This window comes from Polyergus mexicanus, unplaced genomic scaffold, assembly GCF_030449975.1.
Source record: "Polyergus mexicanus isolate NDT 795.1 unplaced genomic scaffold, iyPolMexi1.0 SCAF_11, whole genome shotgun sequence".
NCBI lineage: Eukaryota > Metazoa > Arthropoda > Insecta > Hymenoptera > Formicidae > Polyergus > Polyergus mexicanus.
The window spans coordinates 3,454,396-3,476,060 of NW_027223331.1; the positions used below are offsets into that span (position 1 = coordinate 3,454,396).

The window sequence follows — 21,665 nt, forward strand, 5'->3', positions numbered from 1 at the left end:
TTTACCATTTTTAAGCAGAGACAATTATAAGAGAAATAATTAATAATCAGAATAAATAAGCAGAAATAATTAATAATCTGCTCTTGCAACTTTGATTAATCTGCTATGATATACCTTTATATCTTGTCATTTTATTATTATTTATAGCATAGATAAAGAAAAGTATGTAATTCATCATTTCGCTATTAAGCAATATTAATACTGTCTCGTATAAAAAAATTAAAATTTCCAATGGACAACCATAAATTATTCTGCATTCAAGATTATCATACCTACGGTATTGATCATCTTTGAGGAGGGCACAAAAATGGTACGTTGCCTTCCAAGCTCACGGAAAAATCGTTTAAGTTATCCATCGTAGAAAACTTTGATTGTATACTCCCCATGGGTTTTGCATAACAAAAAGTCAGTCATGAGACTAGATGTATAGAGAGAGTTGTGTCAAGCCCTTGCCAAGCCTCTCCCCGTTCGTTCCATTAATCATCGTTATTATGGCTATATTGTATCTTGCTCTAGTTAGCTCCTAAATTATTGCATTGCGCACTGTCAATGGCTCCACAAATTTGCTCTACAAAAAGCGATTCGCTTATCAGTGTCATCCTGCCGATTAATATTCAATAGCTATGGGAGAGTGGCGAAGTAATTTCGCACTCAATATCTTATTGTAATGTAGAGAATCTTTTGAAGTATATTAAAGAGAATCTTACATTTGGCTTTGAATTAACCGAATTACGTGATAAGATAAACCGTTGAGTAAAATATATATAATAATATATAAATCACGAATATAAAGATATAATTAAAAGTAAAATCTTTACATATATTACTTCTATGCAATTGATTTAAAGTTTTTAATATTTATAAAAAGATAGCAAATTAAAAAATGCAGTAATACTTCTTTTTTTTTTTTAATGAGAAGGAAAACGTAGCTGATACCACTGTCGCACTTAACGGTTTAAATATCACTGCTAATTTGCTGTAAAGGTGAAAAATGATTCGATCGATTTCGCCTAATTAGCAGCACAGAACGCAGATGCGTTTAATGCCACGTTTATTAAACGTGCGCAACGTCCATACAATAAAATTTTTAGCTGAAAGAACATGTTCCGTAAACTTACCACGCGAGAGCGAAGGACAGAGCCCGGAGATCGCGGAAGGCGCCGCGGAGCGTCGAAAGAATTTCACAACCCAAATCATGTATATACATTTCTTTCTTTTCATTTATCTTTCTTTAAGCACAATTACTCTCGAAACCGATCATGCCAAGAGTCGAGTTTTGGGCGGGGCGGTGGCGCGTGCCCGCAGGGGTACCCTGTCCCAGCATTCAGGTTCACCCGCGAGCTTGATCGCGCCAAATATATACATGCGTTTCGACTTCTTTAAAACAATAAAATTTAAATGCTGATCTAAAAATCGAATAATCTTTCTTAATAATTAATATTTTCTAAGAAACCGAGTGAGAAGTCGATCAAGCTCGTTGGCCCAAACGATTGCACGTTCATTGAACGTGATTATAGATCCGAAGAGACAATCGACTTTCCAATAATATAAAAATACTTTGTATAATTGATAAAATTAACATAGATTAAATAATGATATTGCTTGAAATATCAATTTTTTGTAAAATTCTTCTGTTATAAAAAAAATCAATTGTCTCCTAGATAATAGTTTCGAACCCAGACACCTCGCCATATGATGAATAATTTATGCTAAAGACATTAAAAAACTGACATTAAAAAATTTTTTTGAGTTGTGTATAAGAGATATATAAAATAATATTTATATATATATATATAATATTTTATAAATTTTTGTTATATAATGTGTGTTGTGTTGAGTTTTTATATTTATTATATCGACAGATAAACAAATCGTTAAGCAAGAATAATTTTATTAAAAAATAGTTATTTTGTAATTATGTTTTATAATTAAAATTATTTTTTCTATATAAAATAAAATCAACACTGCAATCAATTTATACTAATCTCTCTATCAAATTGAAAATATGAATTATGGTATCCAGGTCCGAAAATAGAAATACGATTCTGATTTCATTTGAGAAATAGATGCATAACGCTGATTAATGAAGCTGTACCCTTTCGATTACATCGAACGATTATCGAGAAACGTTTCTATAGAAAACGATGTTGAATCAGAATCGTAATTTCCGTATAAAAGGAATAAGACGCTTTTGCGTTTTGACTCACCGGTAATGACGAGACGTCCCTTCGTAGCAGATAGTCTAGTTTCACCTGTGAGTCTGTGTTTCGTGCGACATTGATAAGTCTTATATCCATCTTCGGGTCCGACGTCCCTGATGTGCAATTCTCCGGATGGCAGCACCAAGTATTTTCCATCTAAACCCGTTCAGAATAACATACATTAGTTATCGCACATTAATTTCACTCTTACGCGACTCGTCAGGATAATCGATCGACTGATTACTGCGTTTAATATCGCATAATATCATCAATCATTTAATTGATTATTTGCTTAATTACAGGCACACGCGTATTATTAGTATCAAGGAGAAATCGATTATCCCGATGCACGATGCAGTCGCACGATGCTCGAATGATATAAAGATATAAAATTGCGAAATATCTACTTCGAGCATAATGCCGTCTCGATTAATAAACATGCGGTGTCCTTCGTCGAACGCTGAATCGTCACGAACCCTTCGTCAATCTCTCGCTTCAACATTCGACGAATTCTTTACGAAACCCAAGCACGTTCGCCAAACAACAGCATGGGAATCTTGCGTCGAATAAAAAAGATATTATGCAGAATCATACTTTTATCTTTTTGTAAGTGAAAATACATGGCGCGCAACATTCCTCTTGCTTATTGAAACATCCAGGAAATCTATTCTTTGTGTTTGTTATAATAAAAATGAAGAGACCAAGATGACACTTTTTTTCATCCTGTATATAACTATAAAATTTATTAGCAATATAGGTATTATTAATAAACGTTTTTAAAGACGTTCTTATTATCTTATTCTCAGATATTAATTATCTGAGATATTAAATCTCTTCACAATATCTAAATTAATTAAATATCTACGTATGCAATACAGCATTATTTAACGCAAATTACTTTTGCCTTAATAAACGAGATATAACGTACCGTTCGTTAATCCGTTTTAGTTATTCTCTATTGTGGTTGAAACTGCAGTTTCAACGCCTCTAACGAATCTGATCGCTTTTGCGGCCGAGTCTCATTGGCGAACTAGACTTCCTGGATAGACGAACTAGTTACATGCGATCGGACACAAGCGGTATCCATAACCATTTAGCTACTATCACACACAGAGGAGGACACACAGGTGAGAAGAGACGGATAGACCGATCAAATGACCGGAAAAAAATCGGTGGAAAAGAGGAAGAGAGGTCTGGAACAGCGCGAGCAGCGGCAGTCAACGTCGTATAAATTTTTATATAGAATCCCGCATTGCACGGTAGTTTTTAAACGAGGGGCGTCCGATTACAAATATATCTTGCAGTTTGCACGCGTGTCGTGATACAATAGCGTGGTTCGATTGATTATCTGGTCGATAGAGTCGAAGACCGATGGAACGATTTAGACGACCTGAATTTTTGCCACTTGGCAACTAAGTGTGTTCGATAAAAAAAAATTCATTTCCTTTTCTCGTCATTCTCTTTTTCCCTATTTGCGTTTCCATATTTGTTAAAATTTGTGTGAGACCATCGTATTACAGATTTTGTAAATGAAGGTCGCATTGTTATATGTCACGGTCAAGCCGAGAATAATTTTAGCATAAATACAAAAGCGATCGTCAAGCGGAGTGTCATTACTGGATGATGATCGGACGATTCATGAGAGAATCCTTGAACTACATTACGATATACTAATAGCTTACCGAGTACCATAATTCTGATTTTATCGAACGAGTAATGCGAAAAAAACGTAGCAGTTTTACCGTAATACAAATGTATAAGAAAATGATAGAAATATTTCTGTAGAAATATTACCTCACAAAATATATAATTTTCATGATAGAATAATATAAATGAGAAGAAAAATACAAAAATAAAATATAATTCCGTTCACAGAACACATTCGTGCGTTTATCTTTCGAGAATTTTTTTGCGGAATGTGTCAATTTTGTAGATATACCATTTTCGCAGTGTCTTAGAGATAGAAGATTCGCGCGACATTCGAGCAGAATGAAGATAACACATGAAATGTTATACATCGTGTACCGTAATCGGCGCTAGGATATATATCGGTAGTCTCGTCTTCAATCCAAGAGTCAACCTCGACGAATTCGGCGACGAAGCTCGGTATGTGACACTTGATAATTGCGGCGTTCCCCCGAAGGACGTGTTCGTCCATCACGTTCACTGCATACCGCTGCCCGACAACTGCAACCAGACATCGGTTTCCGGTTTTACCATAAGACGCAAATCTCCAATCTAACAGGACGTGTCGATCGTTCAACAATTGATGATTTTAATAACAGACAGAATTAAAAAAAAAAAAAAAATTTAAGTTTTATTACGATAAACACAAAGTATTGGGATTAATGATTAATAGCTGAATATTAATAACCCGATATTTATATTGAATACTAAATATTTTTTTATTTCCGATCTTATTATATTTATACATGTTTACGCGAGTTTTTAAAATATATTGTTTTTAAAAATATTTTATTTCAAATAATTTCATTTCAGTTCCAGTTTATTACGCAATGGTTTAGTATTTCCTTAACTGAATTTGATTTATTCAAAAGTGGGCTTATACATATATTTCGAAATCAACATCTGTTATATTAATTCAGATAGTTTGTTAGCCGACAAAATATTGAATTTATTTTACGCTTTAACGAATCCACTTTGAATGTTCATGCAGCAATGCTAATATTACGACATATTTTGTGTCACTACAAAATTTATATTACGAAATAAAATTTATGCTCAGAAATATCTTATTAATATATATATAACAAAACCGGTTATTTGCTTAATTAAGCACAAAAATATTTTAGTAATTATGTAATTAAACTGCGCTAGAATTTATGGTGAAAGTTAGTGCTCGACAAACGATTCAGACGTTCTCGAACTCATGGTAATCATAACTATTTTCAATAACTGGATAAATTCCGTTCGACGATATATCATATATGAATATATTATTATCGGGAATTTTATTCACGTCACCGTCACGTCCGCGAATTAAAATAAGTCCTATTGTCGCGGACAGCTGTGAAGAACACGTTCCTGCATTTGTCAAAGAGAACTGGTCGTACGACCGGTCTTGAAATAGACACGATCGATATTCAATATTACAATTCATTGCATTCAATAAACAGGTTGCGTGCAGATATACATCGCAACAATCTATTTACGCTACATGCATTTTATACGCTTAAAACAAAGAAGCATAATGCGTGGCATCGATAAGAGAAAAGGAGAGAAAGTACAAGATATCGAATAACTCGATGATCGAGCCAGTTCTCTTATTTGGTGATTTGCGCCTTGTCTAAGGAGAACCTGTGTCCTTCCGGTTTGCAAAGAAAAAAAAATACGATGCAACGTATATCCTTTCATTTATGACTACCATATGATTGTTCGTCGGCGACGTAACTGCCGCCGTTGGAATCGATCCATCCGACCACGTCCACGTGGTCGGCCACGAACGAGGGAACTTGACATTTGAAAATAGCCGCGTTGCCGCGTATCGCAAATTGATCGTAAACTTGAACTTCAAAGTACTGGGCGACCACTGCAATGAAGTGAGAAAAAAAGAGTTTAGCGTTTGTTCTAGCTGTGAGTGTCGTCGGTGCGCGCTTTGATCGCGACTGCACCGATTAAAATTTCAATGAACCTGGCTGTCGGCAAACTGACTGCTGTAACTAGTTTCCGGTCGTGCCTCCATCAAGCGTAGCAAATTTTGATTGCACGATGGACACCAATCCGATTAATCCGACTTAATCTAATAGCAAATTATGCCCACGAGTAAACCCGCGCTCTCATCGTCTAATTTTACAGCAATTTCACATTCTGCGAATGACATACTGAAATGTTGCAATCTAAAAGATGAGAGATTATTGAAGATGACTCGTGTCTTAAAAATAATATTTTTTAAAGCAATCATAAACCAAGTTTTATGTCAAAAATTATATCATAACTTCTATTCTTATCGTATTCTGATTTATTAAAAGATTTCACTATCTATATTTGAAATATGCAATAATGCTTTAAACAATAATATTCGTGTCCACGAATTAAATAAAAAAGCGTAATTACGATTATTCATATATGACAGTATAATTGAAACAAAGTAAATTTAATACATTAATGTTTGTTATATACTTTATTAATTAATATCATAATATCTTCCAATACTGACTTTGCGGCCGTAAAGTAAATTCGTTTACATCGCCAGAAATAATCTTTTAACGATCATCTTTTTCCCTCTCTCTTTCTCTACTGAAAGTAGATCAAACTAGAATCGCGCGAGCATTAATTTGCTTCTCGACCCGATTAATCCGGCTTAACCTAATCCGAGGATCACACCGAACGAAGTCACTGCCAGCCGCATGCTCTGCCTCTATTCACCCTTGCCGATCGCTGAATCGGAAAGGGCAAACTTTCAGCAAGATCCGCGTTCCATCCCATCAACCACCAATCCTTCTTTCCACTATCCGAGAATGCGCGTCCTGCCGAATAACGTATGTGCTTCATATATGCACAGATGGATCATCTCTACTCATCTGAGACGAGCACATCGTAATTCAATTTGCAAGATGGTTCATCATGAAAATAAATATATTGACAGATTTTAAGAGGATACACAAAAAGAAATATGATTCGTCTAGAAAAGATTGCATTACGAAACAACTAATTTTTTTAAGGTTGTAGAATGAAAAATTAAATGTCACAAAAGATTAAAACAATATTACTCCGTTAACGCTGATAATTTCGTGCAACTGGCATAACGTTAAGTACCCTTTTCCTGTTGACTATTCGTATTATACGTGGAGCCATCCTCAGCCTGCCACTCAATCACATCTACGAAATCCGCCACAAAGCTGGGCACGAGGCACTTCAAAGTTGCCGTATTTCCGCGTAAGACGAACTCGTCGATGACCCTCGTCTCGTAGAATTGCTGAACCACTGCAATGCGCGAATTCTCGAAAAGATCATGATTTAATATATCTGATCATAATTTATCTACTTTGACGCACGCTACTCGAACTGAACCGAAAGACGATTAAAATTCTATAATGCTATTATGTTTTGCGTCGCTGAAACTGTTATCGCTTTCAGATCTATTTTCGTATAATCTTTGACATGTCTTTGACATGATTTTGATATTTATCTCGTAACACTCAAATACGCTCATAAATGCAATTCTTTTTCATTGTGTTTGATTACACTAGACTGTAGCAGATTCGAAAGTAAAAGTCGAAATGATCGCGAGTTGCAGCCGACAATTGTCGGGGATCGAACGAGAAGAAAGTGTCGCAAATTCATTTGAGGAAGGGAAATGAGAATGCGGGAGAAGAAGAGAATACAGAAATTGTTTCAAGTCCCAACAATGCATATTACATCGACCGGTGTCATACCGTACTCCTGTCCGGGCATGTAAATCGTCCCATCGTCGGCCACCCACTGATCCACGTAGACAAACTCGGACACGAAGCTCGGTATTTTGCATTTCATGATCGCACTATTAGCCCGGATCACGTACTCGTTCTCGGCTTCGGTGACGTAAAACTGCGAAACGACTGCCGGCGCGGGCAACGTGTTAACTCTTTGAGACGCGATGGAAAGTGAACCATTTCTTTAAGAGTTTGACCATTATAGGTTTCTAGTTACATAATGATGAAAAAATTAATTCATATTTTCCTTTATACGAAATAAATCAATGAAAGAAAAAGTTAAAAATTTTTTTCGTATTTTTTTACAGAAGATACCTTATGTTAATTATATAATATTTTCGTAAATATGTATTTTTATAAAAATGCATATTTCTCAAGGAGTTAAAGTTAACAGAACGACGGACAATAAAATGTTTCAATAGGATTTTAAGAGAAAGAGTGAATATGTTATTTTGGTTAAAGATATGTCATGGACACAAATAAGCGACTGATGTCTTTCGCAACAAATTTGCATATGATTAGGCGACAAAGAAAAAATTCGACGCAATAGCATCTTTAATATACTTTCTTAAAAACTTGAAAAAGTTAATCTACATTTAATTTTCTTAATTTTGATATTTCTTTTTCTTAATTTCTTAAAAGATTAAATTAAATTACTGTGGCACACTTTTACTTTCAATATCTTTTCTATTAGAATAAAATTGCAAAAGACTAATTTATCATAAAAAATTAATATACGATAACCTAATTCATATACAAATTTTAGATGGGATGCCTAAAATAATTGAGGATGGATCTGCAGTACCCTGTACGACTGCAGGATCCTCCGGAAGATAAACCTCTCCATCTTCGCGAATCCACGCCTCGACAGTAACGAATTCTGCGATGTAACTGGGAATGCTGCACTTTAAGATCGCGCTGTTTCCTCTTATAACGTATTCAGTCAATATCTCCGGATTATAAGGCTGAGTGACGACTACGTAGAGAATGCAAATTAAAATAGCGAATATTCAATGAAATCAATAATAAATATCGCGAAAAAGTCGTTTAAATATAGTTTGCATTACGCAAGTATGCAAAATAAATGTATGTTTGTTATTCTTAGTTTGTCATATTATTTGTAGATGGAAAAGATAAATTTGTGCGAATGGATCATAAAAAGATATAATTAAATGTTTGATTCGTCACTCTCACCGATGAACAGAAGAATTCAAACTGTTTCAAAGTATCACGGTGTATCAATAAATTGAAAAGAAACAAAAACATTTTTGAGAAACGTGCAGAAAAAACTGCTTGCACTCTTTTAGACTTCCGTGCTTTATGAATACTTTTGTATGTCTAGAATAAACTGTCATTACGATAATACAATCTCAAATTAAACAATTTCAGAAATATTCTTTATATTTTTTCGTATTTTTTTTTTGTTTTGCGCTTACTAGACTGTAATATTACATCGTGACGAAATCTGTAATTCACTCTGAAATTTTCTTCAGGGCAGCTTCTCGATCAAGCTTCCCGAAATTTTCTGCGCTTGTCATGGACACGGTGTCGGCTTATTTTCTTTTGCCTATCATAATTCGCGGCGTGAGAACCACCGGATGGTTCATTAACCTTCATGTATGTATGTACTGCCGCCGCCGTTCACAGCCGCTGTCAGATTATCAGACCGCGCGGCCAGCGGAAACGAATCGTTACCACGTGCCACTTTGAACTTTGACAAAGTTGGACAAGGGGACGAGGTGTCTGAGTAGCATGGATACAGAGGGTGATATGACCGGAAAGAGAATTTCCTCACCCTGTGTACTTATTGTATATATTTATTGGCCAACGTGTTCCTCACATACATAATAGTCGTCATACAAATTGTGCAACGCGTCTGCACGCTATAAATCAATTAAAAAATGCATCCGAATCATTTAATTTGCAAAGGGCATTTATATATAATGTCTCATATATGTGACACACATTATATATATACTTTCAAACAAACAAAATATCTTAGTATATCCTAAATAATTTTTTTGTCGAAGAGAAGACAATGTGTTATGAATAAAAGAATTTCGAGTTGCTATTCTTTTTTTTCTCTTTCATAATTTTTTAACAGAAATTATAAAAGTTCTCTACCTCATACTATTTTTATAAAAATGATATAGTTGATATGATGATGATACAATATCATTTTTTATGCCATTAAATTAATAAAAGTAATCACTATCAACTTTCTCATAATGTGTGAATGAAAATAAGCGAAATAAAAAAGGGGTATAAAATCATTCCGGCATATTATCCCTTTTAAGAAGGAATTCCTTTTTGGATAGGAGAAGGACAGGAGAATAAGTATTCTGAATACATGGACGGAAACATGTGCTATACCATAATCAGTAGATGATTTGAAGGTTGAGCCATCGCTTCCCACCCACGATTCGACCGATACAAATTCGGCGACGAAGCTTGGTATAGTGCATTTCAAAATAGCCGCATTTCCACGTATTACGTACTCTGAGACAACTTCCGCTTCGTAATATTGAGTCACGACTGCGAAAGATAATGGTAAAGATAATATTATAATGGCGCATTGTGTAACTATATCGCACATCGCACACTTCCTAACATCGCATCGTGTTGCGTTATTGCGGTGCTTAATCGAGGAGAATCAATTTTCTCGACTCAAGACGCCACAACACACATTCCTGAATCATTATGATGCGCAAGTCATTGTACGCTCGTAAAACAATATCTTGTTATGCGCGTTGATTTAATCATTTCGTAAAAACGAAATAAATTTCTCTGAAGAAAATTAGGCGATTAAAGACATTGCAATCCATTGCAGCCTAACAGCTAACATTGTACCATTTGATGCCATCTATTATGCTCTGCTATGTAATTGCGCAAACTGGTTCTTAAGTAATAAGTAGAGAACTCATGGAGATTCGGAGTACCTAAGAAATTACAGCAGTTACATAGCTTTCTTAAAATAAAACGTTCAACACTGTAATACGTGTAAAGTTTTCCAGTCATTTAAATATATAAAGAGAGCAATAATAAATTTAATATGTTTCAGGTTGCTTCTAAATTTTAATTTCTGGCCAGTTTAAATGAAAAATCCGCAAAATTCACGATGAATATAGCGACGAAGAGAAATCTGTTACGTAGGAAACGGTATCGACGACGTTGACTAATTTATCATTCGCTGCCCACGCGCGTTCCGACTTTCCCAAATATCCTAAAAATCTCGAATTTGTACCGTTGTCCTGATCCGGATCGAAAGAATTTCCCTGGTCGTCCTGCCAACCAACGACTTGAACGAACTCCGCGACGAAACTCGGGATACTGCATTTAAGAATAGCCGCGTTGCCGCGTATTACGTATTCATTGTTGACTTCGGACTGATAATACTGATGCACCACTGTAATAAACGGGCGAAATAATCTGCGTGTGCTCGTTTCTGTTATTGAGCGATAGGCGTCCACTCTCGTGGCACTTCAATTTCCAATGATTGGAAATATAATTATCAAAATATTTTCAACAAATTGTACTTTATGACAACGCTGCTTGAAACTGCTCGATTAAAATGCAATTTTACAATTCAAAAGTATATATTGATAAATGATACTTTTAAACACGCGCGCGTGCGAGAAATTAATTTTTTATTTAAACCGAATGAAACGACGTTGACGACAGCTTTGGGTGATATATTTTGCCATCACTGCGAGCAGAATAGTTCGCGTTGTCGCATCTTATGTCGCAGTCGCCAACAAACGGGCGTCATGAGGGTATACGATCGATTGATGTTCTACCTCGATACATGCGTACGTATACGCATATTGATAAGTCAACATAATGTATTAAAAGAATTTTAAATTAAATGGCTTGCATTATAATTGCCTTAATTGACATATTTAAATGCTTTATAATATTATAAGATGCTGATTACTTAATGTAACAACAAATCCGCGTATATATATAATGTTGTAGGCAAAAAAAATTAATTTATATAATACTAACTATATATATAAAAATATTCATCATTATTATCATTTTTTAATATAATTAATTAACATTGTGCCATACATATATTATTAATTCCTCAAATGGAAAGGACAAACCAAATTAAAGTAAATATTATTTAAACAAACACTGTGACGCATTTTTAAAATATACAGATAACGCGACAGAAACAAATATCGTATAAAACCGTGTGGTTTAATAGAAAAAAACAAGAGAAATAGCGGACACATCGATCAAATATCCGATCGTTTCGGCTAACGCGCTAGATATATCGAATTGGGAATAACGTTAACGAAACGAATGACGATGCAGGCGTATATACGTGTTGGCCGTGGAAGTGGAAAGTGAGCGACCCATATACTTTCGCGCCCCAAATGGGTTTGCATTTCGCCGCGATGGCAATTGAGATCAATATACGAGAAGCGCCCGAGTCTCACGGTTGGTGTCAGTTATTCAACCGAACGACACGATGCATTTGTGGTCTCGAAATGGAACATACGAGCTCGTAATATCGATATTATTTCTTAATTGTCTCTGTGAGGGACATAAATCAATCGAGATAATGTCAGTATAATTTCGACAATATTCCAATATAATTTTATAATATTTTTTCAAAAACGTGCTTTTATATTATGCATGTTATGCAAGTTATATTATTACGAAATTTTCTATATTTTAAACTATTATAAAATCATGATGAATCATAATGCCTGTTCAAGTTTATATACTAATCGAGACATATAAATTGTATGTCTCTTCAAAGATGCAACAACGAAATTTTCTGCTCGCAAAAATATAAGGAGATTTAGGTTTTAGTTTACTGATCGAATGCTTCCAATAATACCAAAGTCATCGCCAGGTACGAATTCCTCTCCCTGATCTGTATGCCAGGATAGTACTTTGACGAAATCGGCGACGAAAGAGGGAACGACACATTTCAAAATGGCACTGTTCCCACGAATCGCGTATTCCTTATTGACATCGGTGTCGTAATACTGCGCCACCACTATAATTTTGCATACAAAAAATAGCGTTCACGATGTGTCAAATACACTGATGACAATTCATTCCAGCCTCAATAGAAATCCACACAAGAATCTTTTAAATATTTTTTTTTTCAAAATTGGATCTAATTAATATGGTAACATTATTAATAAATTTTGCTACTAGATTTATAATGACAATATATTTAATTGCTAAATATATAATGTTATTAAATAATTATTATATATTTTTGTCACACGAAAAAAGATAAAATTTAAATAAAATATGTTGCAAAGAAAATTTATATACAATATATATAAATTTTCTAATAATATTATATATTACAATATATATATATATATATATATATATATATATATATAATTATTATATATATTTATAATTTTTTTTATTTTTAAACAATGTAAAATAAGGATGCTACTGGATACTGTGCTGGTCGATAAAGCGACGTGACGTCAAGTCTAATGACATCATTGCATGTGATTCAGAAGTATTTTCAATTTCGCAAGAAATATAATGACATCACCTAGAAATGTGATTATATCGATCATAAAAAGTAATTTTCTGATTACTTGCGAGCAGATTGAGACTGGAGAACAAATTTAATATATATTCGCATAAACGGCGGCGGCAGAGATTGCAAGATATTTAAAAGAGCAATACATTGTAGCTTCTTGACCGAATATTATTAATCAAATTATATCGAACCGAATATTATTAATCGAATTAATACTAATATCTTTTACCGAATTAAAGTTCTTCCAAAGAACAACGTTATATGTTCCATAAACGTGGAAGAAACGAAATGTACGATAAAACGTGCCACGATTAGCCATAGCTGAAAATAATATCTTTTAAATTTATCTATGTTTAGCCATCTTATATTTCTACAATATTATTCTAACTTTAAATATATGTACGTATATAATATTATATATAATTATTTTCAAATACAAAATTAATAAAAAATGTTCAACATTTAAAATTATAATACTAAATTTGAATTTAAACTAAACTTGAAAATTTAACAAGCCTGCCTTTGAGCATTCCATTTCTTGTTCTTTCTAAACGAATTCCTTTCTAAAAGAATTTAAATAGACTAATTAAGTCGCTGAAAAACAATTTAATTTCATTATATGAAATGTTCCCACACACAATATCGTTAACCTTAATTTTAATAAGTTATTTTTACCAAATTGCATTCAATTTAATAAATTCAAAAATTGCTTCTATCTTTTTCACAATTTTAATTGCAGATTTTATTATCTCTGCGCATACATATTCATTTTACTATTAAATATTTAAAAAATTGATGTTTTTTTTTCTCCAAAATTAATATAATCAAAAATTCATCAGATCGTTTATTAAAATCAAAATTAAAATTGCCTTTCTTTTCTGGGACATCTTCTATAAAATATTATAGATGGCTAAACGATACTTAATGAATAAATATAAAGATGACACTCACCAGCTCTCACGTTGACATCACGACTGTGTACCGAACCTGCAGGGGAACGTGCCAAACAGCTGTAGACCTGAGCGTGAACTTCCTGACGATAATCCTCAGCGCGAAAAGGGGGAAATACCAAATTTCCGTTTGGCAAAACCTGCGAGAGGCCAATAACTATATGTAGTCTAAACTTGTATCATGTAGGAGCAGAAATAATTGACGCATTTTTCATAATTGTGTGAATGAATGTGGAAAGGCATAAATGTTTAACGATTTCATTCACATGATACAGAAAGGTATTTGATATCAAAATAGTTAGGGACTATTAAAAATAATAATTTCTCTTCCTACATGAAAAAAAAATTTACTTTTTATTAAAAAACCTGCTTTTCTGCTGAGAATATATATTGTTAACATTAATAAGAAGTTTAACAAACGCCATATATTTTAAGAAAGTTTGATAAAATAAATCGTAAATAAAATTCTATTTTGATTATACTACTGTATTTTCAAATAAAAAAAAATAAGTCAAAACTTGGCATAATACCTGTCTCAGTCCAGGAACGTCTCCTACAGCAGTTCCGTCGGAGCGAACCCAGATGATATCCGGTTGAGGGTTTCCTCTTGCCTGGCATTCGACAACGGCTCCAGTTCCATTTGAAAAATCGACTCGGTTTGGAGGTTCCTTAACGAATACCGGTCCCATAGATACATCTTCAGCCGAAACAACTGCAAGCAAAATGCAAATTGATTTTCCAAAGGTCTTGTTTTTAAGCCATTCTTGTTCCAAAACCATTTATTTCGAAAATTACATATAATTTTGAAAGATTATAAATTGTCCAATCTATCAAATTTAAAAAGATTTTTGTAATTATAATATTTCAAGATAAATGAAGTTTTCAATTTTTTAAATGATTATGATGACATGACTTTAATTTGTCTAGATATAATAATTAATTTTCTAGATATAAAGATCAACAGCTACAGCAGTGTTTAAATTACAAAAAGAAAGTGTTTCGTAAATAAAACAAAATAGCTTGTGGGAATATTAGCACATGCGCACGAAGTCAATTAATTTAAAACATCACAAACGATAAGACCTTATGTCTCGTGTCTTCGAGTTTCGCTTATCATCCGTTTTAACCAGGATATGCGACACCCACATTCAATTGGCGCGTTGCCAATTGCAGCAAACAACAGGTTGTCGGATCTGTTATTGAATAATATGCGATCAACGTAACGGGAGTATAAGGGAGACGACAATGCGTGATTCCTTTTCCGTCATACAGAGTTACGCCTTCCGCATATACTAGTATCGATAGCAGAAATGTCTCCGTCAATAGAAGATTATGTACCATTTATTGTAAATGTATTGCAAAATGAATAAATATTACATATTATACGCGTACATATTTATAATAATAAAAGCAAGAGAATATAGTTTTGTAAAAAATATTATAAAGCATAGCAAATAATTTTTATAATAATTGTGCAATTTTATTTGTGTGATTTCAATATAATATAAAAATAATGATATACTTTTTATCCACATAATTATAATTTTTAATTTATGTCTCATTTCGGAAAAAAAAATTCTCACGCGATCTTTATTTATTTATCTATAAAAATAATTAACATCCTCGTAACATATTTCTAACGATAAGTTATAGCGAATATTTAATAATGCAAATCGTTTTATATAAAACATCCAAAATTTATATAGGAATTTACCGTGCTACTTTCTTCGCATATAATCACCTACTGATTCACCTACGACGACGGCTGCAGTAAAGTGAGAGCAAATAAAACCTGGTGCAGTATAAAATCAAGTCACGAAGAACCGGTTGGGCGAAGCGCGCACAGTTTGGAGTGAACGACAGGATACATACACACAGGTATAAAGAACAGGTGTTCAGAATTTTTCTAGATCTGCGCTATCTCTGTCACTCAAACTTCACAGTTTTGTCGCTTATCCTCGTCTCGCGCTTTCTAAATTTACATGCGATCCATTTGCATACCGATTGGAACTTTTTTTTAGTAGAATTGCATTAAATCGTAAATCAGATGGATTAAATAGAGCACAAAAAACGAAATATCACATATTTTTTACTACTTATTTTTGATGAAAGAAAGTATATAAGTAATGATAGTTTATATTTTTATTTAATTTTTTTAATGTTATTACTGAATATTCTTTCTTCTCTCTTTCTCTTTCTCTGTTTTGAATATCTCCATATTAATGACATTAATGACCAGCTGATGACGTTTAAACATTACAATAGCATCAGGCATCGAAAGTGTCAGAAGAATTAAATTAATATTTAGGTATTATAATGATTAATATGATATGCTGGATGCATATATACACAAGACGTTTCAATGATGATTGTACATTTATGTCCAAGGATTAGGTTATTTATGCTTTCTGCAACACGTGTACGGTGCAATAATGGTTCATGTGTCAGAGTATTGTTGTGGCTATACGTGATAGATGTAGCACGTTTGTATGAGCGGATATCGGTCGCAAAAGTACATTGTAAAATTTTTTTTCGAAATTGAACTCTCTTATGCATCCCCGATAAAAGACGAGATTCTTCTCGGTCGACAACCGCTCTGTAATCTATATATAGATATAGCTCTTTGAAACGTCCGGACACGCTGCATCGAATATATTTCCAGCACGCATACATGCGCACGCGTGATCGTTGCACGTGCGGCTACATGTATGTTCATATTAGTTTCGCGCCTATACGTGTTGGAACGTAAGACATTGTGACGTGCATAATAATAGGAAATGTTTCGAAATTATAAAGTCATCGATTAAGCGATCTTTTGATGGAACTTATGCTTCGATCTTTTGTTAATCTAAAGTCAAATTTGCAACCGTAGAAGTATCAGAAGGAGGATTTAATATAAATTTATATGTCATAAGTTATTATTCATAATAAAATCTTGTTCCAACATTTAATTATCTTTAACCAATTTATTTTGTTAGTTGGTTTAATTAATTCTAAGTTTCTGGTTATTCCTGAAAAAATTCTAAAATAAACAAAAAAGTTACTGAAATTGATAAAGCTCTCAAGTGAAAATCGCGAAAAAAGTTACTGTTTCCAAAATTATTATAAAATTATTAAAATTATATTTTATTAATATTCTACACTGATATTGATTGCGAGGATGGACTTATGTCCTTATCCTATAATTTTCGCTTTAGTAGAGAAAGTCTAGAAAGATGATTATAAAACTCTGGATCTGTTCAGATCTTATACGGCTTCTAGACTGCGTCTATTTCTAAAACTTCCTGTTGAATACCAAAATAACGAATGTTTCTTTAAGCGTGTGGCTTTTTCTAGTTCAAAGTAAATAAATGTAATCAATTTTCAGTATCATTCAATATAAAGATTGTTAAAATTCAATAAAATAATGTTATATTAAAATCTGATTAATAGCGTATAATATAGTCTGCCACCCAAATTTTTTATTGCGACTTATATTTATAATCAGCATCATTCGGTTGAAACAAAATCTAAAATGTTTTACTTTATAACTTTGTTTGATGAGATGAATTAAATCACTTTCAATTTCTATCTTTTTTCAGCTCAAAGATCGATTAGAAAGTTCATGAATTTTCAAGATCGATGCCACTATACTTCATAATAGGTAAAGTTCTCTTATTGAAGTATGGAGGTTTCGCATAACAGGCTGATTCACCTGGTGACGAGTATTCACGACCGAATGCAATTCTTTCCAAAGCATGATGTGAGCATGATGCTTGCATTCTGGGAACAGCAGCTGTTCCTTTCCCTCGATCTCCTCATCCCCTTTATCTTTCTGCCGGCAGCTGCGTCTCGTGATTCGTTTCTACCTATACTCAGAACCTTTCACGATCCCAACTAACCGCCTGTTAGGTTCAAAATACGCGGATGAGATCACGCTAAAAAAAGCAGCAGTGTAGACCGTCAATTTTTTATTATTTGTCTTTATAATAAATAACAAAAATTTCTTGTGTTTTAATAAAAATGAATTAATGTCTTTTGATAATTCTTCTAATGATAACTAGGAAAATATATTTCTGCAGATATTTAATATCTATTATGTATATTATATGTATATTGAAAGCACGCGTGTATTATCGAGAACGGACTGCTGCATCAGCTGACGAATTAATTTGATATGCTGAGATACATATTTTAGAAAATATTGCAGTAATATATTGAAATGTATGTCAAGTAGATAACTTACGCATAAGAAATTATGAATAACTCTGAAACATAGTAAAAATCGCTGCGATACACAAGATTTTTAAGAACCGTACAGCTTTCTACAGCAAAAATTGTACTTATTTGAACGAAAATCTTAATTATTCTCATAATCTCTTAATTCATTTCTAAATCTAATTATAATTTTTCGTCATCACATATAAAATATATCATATTAATATTATAATATCATTATTGCTTTAGAAATTTGTCCTATACTAATTGCATCTTACTATGCATTTAATATATAAAAGTCATGGCTCGTCTCTCTCGTATAAACATCTTTCCAATCTTTGATGTAAATCGCATGACCCGCATCCATCAATGTTTCTCCGTAATTATCCTCGAGTCATCAGAAGCATTCAGCTAAGAAATGCAGTGTGAATGAGATCTTTAGTTTAAAGTTGACTCACCCGTTGTCGATACCAGGACAGCAACTAACAGGAGCATGATGTTGACGGGTATCTTATACCCCCCGCCTGGATGTTCTCGCCACATCCTTATCTCGTTCCTTCTGAGCGCACTTTTTCTCTCTCTCTCTCTCTCTCTCTCTTTGATTTTTACCTAATTTCACATAAAATACACTGATTGAACAATACGTTCATCGACTGTGAAACAATCGCCGATGGTTCGTCTCGATGGTATATTTCAATAGCTATTATAAAAAAGTCTTCTAGAAAATATTTAATTATTAAGCTGAATGCTTAAGTTTAGCAAATAAACATCAAAAAACTTTCGTTTAGTTTCATGTTGATTGATTGGTATAACACGCGTTAAAGGCACAACTGCTTTCAACGCGTGTGGCGTTTTAGCATGCATTAAGGACTCACGTAAGCTAATCTTTATGACTTTCAAAGTGTCATGTAATCGGTCGTTCTTTGCTTGTAAAAATCATAAATATGATTTGAAAGAATAACAAGATTAATATCTCGGAACTAAATTATTATTCAAGGACTCTTCTATTCTACTAAATCATCAAAGAATTTATCGTTATAAATTAAAGGAATACTGACAGAGATTAACTATGTTAAAACAAAAATATAGTTAATATATTGCATAGAACAATATTAAATTTGTATTTATTTTACATATTTGTAGATATGTGTGACTATTATCAATCACATGGCAAAAGCCAGATTGAGAAAAAAAGAAAAAGATTTGTTGATGCGCACACTAAATAAATGATCAAAAAAAATTAAAAAGTTCTCTTAAAGAGCATCTCTCAGATATTTAATCCCTGCTATTTCAAAAACATCAACAAAATTTAATTTTAGACTGATTGCTAATAATATCGTAATCCTTTGCTCTAATTGTTTTTTTTTTATAATTGGAAATTAAAATAAAATAATGTCTGATATGAAAAACTCTGAAATATTTCCTACAGCTTTTGCTTTTCCCGCAGTATCGACGCTCCGCAAGAACAGACAGTCAAAATCGCGAGGAAAGCTTTAAAAAGCCAGGAGTCTCTTTGGCGTTCGTTGGTCCGCGATAATCTGCAGCAGAACGCGAGAGCGCTATCTCGTTGCGAAACGGAGTAGAAGTGCACGTGCTGAATCGCTGATAGCAAGGGTTACGGCTGAAGAACAGCGAGCAAGCGGACAGGGGGAGGAAGGTGGAGAGAAAGCGATCGCGAGAGGGGATGAAAAGACGTAGAAGGGAGAAGGGAGACAAAATGTGGCGGAGTTGAACGGCTCGTCACGGGGCTGCTCCCTCTCGGCGAGTTTATTGATCGCAGGGTGCGGAGCGGTTCAATCTACCCCTCGCGACGGTGTGCGCCATGCTGCCATCCGGAACTCGGAGCTAGCCAGGCGGCCACGGTGGTGCGTACGTGGACCCCCACTAAATCCGCACCACTTTCTCACGCGCCTCATAAAGAATTCACAATAAATCTAAAATTATTATTCAATTTGTGGGTATGTCAACCGATGTATCGCACAAGTTGATTTGATTAAATCGCGGAATCGAGACATGACGCCAGCTACATATGTCATTGTCGTTACATTGTCGTTCATGTAATTCGATGTACATGTAACAAATCGTAAAATCAGAAAAACAGTCATGGAAATAGATAACTAAAAATCCAGAAATTACAAAGATCGCAGTTCGCTCGTCACGAAGATGATAGTTTGCTACTCCGAAAGAAAACGAGTCGCATAAATTTATTTTGTAATGAACCGCTGATCTTCTCTGTGCGAAAAACTCAAGAAAGATGAGAAATCGCTAAAACAATCTTGCGACGTTGTGACAAAAAGAGCGAAATCTTACGACCATATGAGAAACAAAGAAATGGACAAAAAAAGATTCACGCAGATTCCCAGCTATATCTTTCAAATTTGAGAGAATAACTAACGCGTACAAAATCATTGCCCTAGATCTTAGTTGCAAATCCGTTTTTCTCACGACACAAAAATTATTCTTAATTGATTGACACAAAGATTATTATATTCTTAATAAGATAGATTATATATTCTTAATCATCTCGAAAGCTCCATCGAGGTTTAGCAACCATCGGCGATCGCGTCTTGCTGAATTTCCCAGCTTCCGACAGTAAAGGCCGAGCAAAAAGCATTTTAAGTAGCCCACAGATCGGCGCGTACACACATACACACAGGATATGATCACTGCTGATATATTTCACCACATACGCACACAGTCACACACAGACACACACCTACGAGCGATTTCGCAAAATCGGCCGACGCTCGTTTTTACCGCGCGCTTCGATTCGCCTCGAGAATCGACGGGGAAAAATATCGCGAAAAATTTGCGCGACGCTAATCTTACGTACCGACACTATCGTATAAATTCGCAGGAGCACAGATGCACACGCCGATTATACACTGATCGGAGCGGAGAAACAAGTACTCCGAATCCGTCAACGACCGACCGTAGAATGCGGTGTCGTTTGCTTCAGAGCAGCGGCTGTTCCTCGGCTATCTCGAGGTCGACGGCGGTGGAGGCGATGGTGGGGATCGTCGGCGTGAACACTCACGCTGTTCCATGGGATGGGGGGGTGGATTGTCGGCAGGGCCGTCCAGGAGATTTCACCCTTCGCTGTGGAAAAAAAAAAAAGATAGCACGGCATGGAATTTTCGATATCAAAATATAATTTTGTGATTTCTTCTCTTTTTTTTTCACGAAAATATAAAAATTTTAAACAATAATCTAGTGTAATCTATGTTTATATCATTAAAATACACGTGAAATTCAAAATATAAATATAGTGGATGCGAGCCATAAAATCATATATATAATTTTACAGAAATGGAATATATGTCTTTTATATTTTTATCTTTTTTTCTATTATTTT

General features: G+C 34.1%; 1 protein-coding gene across 7 annotated transcripts in view; it reads right to left on the minus strand.

Moving 5' to 3' along the window:
- Positions 1-21,261, minus strand: part of Dscam1 (Down syndrome cell adhesion molecule 1) — a 68,086-nt gene extending 46,825 nt beyond the window's left edge. For 3 of the 7 annotated variants that reach the window (XM_070303972.1, XM_070303975.1, XM_070303974.1), the window contains exons 1-6: positions 21,144-21,260; positions 18,769-18,919; positions 14,644-14,825; positions 14,115-14,253; positions 12,486-12,647; positions 2,208-2,357 (exon numbers count right to left, since the gene is read on the minus strand). In XM_070303972.1, coding sequence (XP_070160073.1) covers positions 2,208-2,357; positions 12,486-12,647; positions 14,115-14,253; positions 14,644-14,825; positions 18,769-18,853 — 718 coding nt within the window. In that variant the 5' untranslated portion in view covers positions 18,854-18,919; positions 21,144-21,260. Of the gene's footprint in view, positions 1-2,207; positions 2,358-4,226; positions 4,389-6,977; positions 7,146-7,597; positions 7,760-12,485; positions 12,648-14,114; positions 14,254-14,643; positions 14,826-18,768; positions 18,920-21,143 lie in introns of those variants that run through there. The other 4 variants (XM_070303970.1, XM_070303971.1, XM_070303973.1 and 1 more) reach the window with 4 other exon arrangements.
- Between the last annotated feature and the right edge of the window lie 404 nt (positions 21,262-21,665).